The sequence below is a fragment of the Buceros rhinoceros genome, unplaced genomic scaffold (genome assembly GCF_000710305.1).
Source record: "Buceros rhinoceros silvestris isolate BGI_N320 unplaced genomic scaffold, ASM71030v1 scaffold21786, whole genome shotgun sequence".
In the NCBI taxonomy this organism is placed as follows: Eukaryota; Metazoa; Chordata; class Aves; order Bucerotiformes; family Bucerotidae; genus Buceros; species Buceros rhinoceros.
The window spans coordinates 16061-20796 of record NW_010416056.1 but is presented as its reverse complement, the minus strand read 5'-3'; the positions used below and the strand labels follow the sequence as shown (position 1 = coordinate 20796).

At 55.8% G+C, this 4736-nt stretch overlaps 1 protein-coding gene across 1 annotated transcript in view; it reads right to left on the bottom strand.

Annotated features, from left to right (window-relative positions):
* Positions 1 to 2364: 2364 nt before the first annotated feature.
* Positions 2365 to 4736, bottom strand: part of LOC104494788 (aryl hydrocarbon receptor-like) — an 18410-nt gene continuing 16038 nt past the window's right edge. Inside the window, exons 9-11 of the mRNA XM_010137669.1 lie at positions 4675 to 4732; positions 3201 to 4237; positions 2365 to 3170 (exon numbers count right to left, since the gene is read on the bottom strand). Of these exons, the coding sequence (XP_010135971.1) occupies positions 2365 to 3170; positions 3201 to 4237; positions 4675 to 4732 (1901 nt within the window). The remainder of the gene's footprint in view (positions 3171 to 3200; positions 4238 to 4674; positions 4733 to 4736) is intronic.

Below are 4736 nucleotides of genomic sequence, written 5' to 3'. Positions count from 1 at the left end.
ATGGGTGGTGGGTGTGAGCACTTGTGTCACTGCAGCCACGTTGGCATGTCAGGATGTCAGCGTGACCCCGTGCTTGCGTCGTGCATGTGTCTGCACCAGGGCATGTGTCCGTGTGCGTGAGCAAGTCCGTGGGTCTGCACGAGTGTGGCTGGCACTGTCAAGTGTGACTGTGAGCCCCACCACTGCGCAGGGCAGGCAGGGACTGCAATGAGGGGACACTATCACACCCCTGCCATGCATACCCACAGTGGCTGTGGACAGCGAGAACAAGTGTGTCACAGCCCCAGCCTGGGCTGGGCACACTCGGCTTACCCAGAGGCAGGGGGGTGGACATGCCCCAGCCATGGTCCCCCCAGCTCCCTCCTTCCAAAATGCTCCACCAAGTCACAGCAGGAACAGGGCCCAGCCCCGAGCAAGGTCAGAGCAGCAGTGACCTGGGTTTCCATTGCTGGTAACCTCGGAGGGTGGCCGCAGGGCTGCGTGCCTCCCCAAAATGACTCCGTACCAGGCAGAGCACAGCCCTTCCCCAGCTGTGACCCCAGCCCCACTGGTGCAAGAGGAGGGGGTGAGCCAGGACTGTCCTCCTCCTTCATCCCAGAGAAATCGCACTCAGGGCTAAGCCCAAAGGAGGCTTTTTCAAAGACTTGCTCAGTCAAGAGGGAAATGGAGAGACACTGTTCCAGGTCAAAACAAACCATCACCACTATACAAAGCAAATCGCCTTTTAATAGGTAACCAAATACCGGGGGTGAGTTTCAGGACATCTTTTTCTCCTCAGCATCTGCCAGCAGCAACACAAAGAAATCACAAAGCGTAAAATCACTGTCACGAAAATAGACATTATATGCACATACACAAAGTATAGAGAGAAGACGCACGTAACAGAGAACCGGGGTCTGTCTCGACTCCAACCAGCAGAGCCTTGGGGATGCCCCCTCCCCAGGGCACCTCTGGCAAGACCTCAGCACTGTTTCACATCGTCTTACAGGCACCAGGACCACAAAGGCTGGTAAGCAGAGTCCATCCTGCTGCTTTTTGGGTCTGTTGATTTATAAGGCTCTGCACCACGGCCGGTCGGCTCCTTGCCCTGTCCTAGGTGCTCCTCCAGGCCACTTTGGAGGGTTCCATCACTTTTCCAGCATTGCAGCCAGGAGCTTGACCCTTCCCAAGCCCCATCTTGCCCTTGAGCAGCCCCAGGAGCCCCAGCACAGCAAGGCAAAGCAGGAAGAGACCAGGTTGATGAGCCCACCCCACACCAGTTCACATGCTGGGCTAGCCCCACACTAGTTACCCAGTATTACTCACTTGGCAAATAGAATGTGCTCAATGCTGCTATGAGAGGCAGACATGATGTTCAGGGTGATGAGTGCAAGATGTGGAGGTCCCCAACCACTCTGACCTCTCTGACTAACCTGGTTTGCTGTGCCTGATCTTGAATCAAACACACCACACCTATCTCCATCATTGCTTTTTCTGTGGGTTTTCCCTGATGGATCTGCCTAAATTTGCCCCTGGTGGAGAAAAAAAAAAAGTCACATCTTGTGTCACACCTTTGTATTAAAAAATGCAGAAGAAAGGGTAGTCAACAAAGTTGTTGCTCCCTGCTGTAAGGGAAGGTCACAACAGCCTGGTACCCGCTTCTCCCAAACTCCCTGGGAAGGTTGCTGAGGAGTCCAAAACCCTGAGCTGCCACTGCTCTCACCAACTCCACCTCCCACAGAGACTCTTCAGATGCTGCTGTGCTTCTCAAAGTGCTTGGTAACATCCCCTTTTCTAAAGGATCTGGGTCACCAGGAGCTCAGGAGGAGGAGAGAAGGAGGGAGCAAGGAGTAGAGCAGAGAAGCTCAGGCAGGCTGAGAAGATGCAGGGAGCTGAACAGCAACATGGCAAGGGTGGTTGACACACACAGGCGACGAGGAGACGATGCTGCATCGAGAAACAGCATTTCAGTGCTACATGCCTCTAAGGCAGCAGGCTACCATAAGCACACAGGCCAGCAAGCAGGATGTCCTTTCCTGGACCTTAAGAGCCTCACAAACCTCCCCACTGGCACGGCTGCATCTCCCTGAAAGACTTCTTACGGAAAAAAAAACACAAAACACTTCATCCTAGACTGCCAGAAAGCTCTGCTAGAGCACCTCATTTCAGGCACTGGAAGACAAAATCCTGAGCAACTAGGAAGCATGGGGCACCACTCGCAGGTGTACCTGGCCAGAAGAGCTTGTCATTGCTGGTGGCTTTTCAAAATGCGGCTCCTAGCCCATTTTGAAGCCCAAAACTTCCAAACAGGCTGCCCACAATCAACACTGTGCCTGCACCCTGCGGCACCACCCCTCGCTCTATCTCTGTGAGCTGGTGTGCCCCTCAGGTCCTGCAGCCCTCGCACCTCACCTTGAGCTGGACCCTGCAGGTGCAGAGTGGCTGCCCACCCGCAAAGGACACTGAAGGGAAGCCAGAGCCTTGCTCGGAGGAGGGTAGTGCTCCTACACCCACCTTCGCAGTGAGAGCTGCCGAGCACCTCAAAACCGAGCCCGGTAAGGAATGTGATGCTCCGGGGTGGCTCTCGCTGGGGCAAGGCGAAGCACCCATCTGTTGGGGAAGGGATATTTTAGAGGAATCCCTAAGAAAGCTGCTGTCATGTCTAAAGAGGCTGTTTCCATACCAGCACTCAGGCAGCACAACGTGGTGCATCTGGTGAGTGCTGGGACTCATGCTGGACCCCAGCAGGAGTCCACTGTGTGGTGCCAGACCTCCTCCACTGCATCTCCGAGGAGCTGCCCCAGCTTGCAGGAGCCACGGCTGATGCTGCATGAACCGCTTGTCCTCTTGGAGCAATGCCTGATCCCTTTCCCAGGAAAAGCTGGGCTCTAGGTTGGGTATCAAGGGCTGTTTGGGGAAGCCACCAACCCCTGGCAGCTGGCTGACTTCTAAGGGTGCTGATACTCGTGCAGGGAGAGCAGCCTCCTCCTCATGGAGGTCCCCAGCCCCAGAGAACAAGGACTCACACAAGCCCTGTGGAGGGCAAGGAGCAGGCTGGGAGGGCAGCACCCACAGCCCAGCTCTGGAGGAGCTCTCAGAGCTGCCACCCAGCAGAGTTTGTGACTTCAGACGCGTTTCTGCCACTTCCAGCTGTTTTGGAGCTGTGGCCATCCAAGCCTCTGATGGGCAACCTTCAGGAGAAGAGCTGTGACCCAAAGCACTGGCTGGGTTTGCCTGGACTGGGACATCGTGCCACTGTGTTACTAGCGTGTTTGAGTGCAACGGAGGTGGGCAGCTTGAGCCCACCAGCTTGCACCCGGGCTGGCTGTGATCATCGGGAATAGTGTTACCTACAGAAGCAGAGGTGGTAACATCTGCCTGAAGCACTTGTCCTGGGTTTGCCAGCTGAAGGGCTGCAGAGGACTTGCTGCTGGAGATCAGGACATCCAGCACAGTCCCCTGCGCCAGCCCAGCTGGGTTAAACGGGACCTGCGGTTCTGGCTGAGCAGAGCTGATCTCAGGTGTAACAGAGACTAGAGAGACCACAGCATCTTGACCTTGTGCATCAGGTGCCTGGGGCTGTGGTGAGGTGAAACGCTGGTGAGCTTGAAACGCTGAATTAGTTGCCCAGCAATGCTGGAGAAAAGCTGCAGCATTATTTTCTTCACTGCAGGGTGATGCACTGCAGCGTGGGAAGTCCATGCTCTTCCTAGCATCCTCCCTGAGGAGCATCTGCTCCACACAGGATATCCCCTCTGTGTCTAGCCTCTCGCCAGCCTCACGAGCTGGCAGCTTCTCCTCTGCCCCCAAGCTGAGCAGAGCCTCCTCCCACTGCTGCAGCTCTGCACTGTCCACATCGAGGGTCTGGCAAATGTATCTGTCCACCTCGCTCTTCCCAAAGAGAGTTTCGATAACAGCCAAGAGGGAGTCACTGTCCTCCTTCGCATCACCAACTTCCTCATTCTGGCTCAGTCCTTTGGGCTCAGCGATGGGATCTGGCAAAGAGAACTGAGGCACATTATCGGCATAGGAGATGTATATGGATGCATCTTGCTTCATCAGGGTCCCAAGAAGAGAGTTGGGGTCTACTGAGCGCTGCTTCAGGTGGGAGTTCGCTTGTGTCTGCAATTCCTCCTTGGCCTGGAAGGAGTCCAGGAACTCAGGAAGGTCATTCCTGTACAAGACTGCTTCTCCTGTGATAAAGCTAAAAGGCAGCTGCGGGTTCCTCTTCCGCAGATGTTCCTCCCCTTCTTCATTCCTTCAGAACGGAGGGAAAATAGATGGAAACAGCATGAGCACCTCCTCTGGGCGAGGCAAAACCACCCTCCCAACAGCAAGACAGGAGGTCACAGCCCTGCCCTGACTTTTCTAAAGCAAAGGGTGCTGGATTGGACTGGCTGTGATGCTGCTGGTGGAGCACTGGGGCTCTGGCAAGCCCACGGAAACGTCTGCATGGCTCAGGGAGGGCTGTGTGTCCAGGGCTCACCTCAGGCAGGAGCAAGTGTGTCCACAACCACCTTCTCAAAGCCATTTTGCTCGTGCCTCTCTACTACAGGAGGGCAAGAGCTGCAAAGTGCCAACCGTGCAACCCAACCACCCTTTCCTCCACCCGCACGCCTCAGCGTGCCTCGAGCAGCCCCACAGCCACCCACGCTGAGGGCAGGTGAAGGCAGCCGCAGCCCCAGTGATACTCACGACAGGGCTCGCTGCCGGGAAATGATGCAGTCGGGTTTGCCCCCTTTGTACACCAGCCAGGC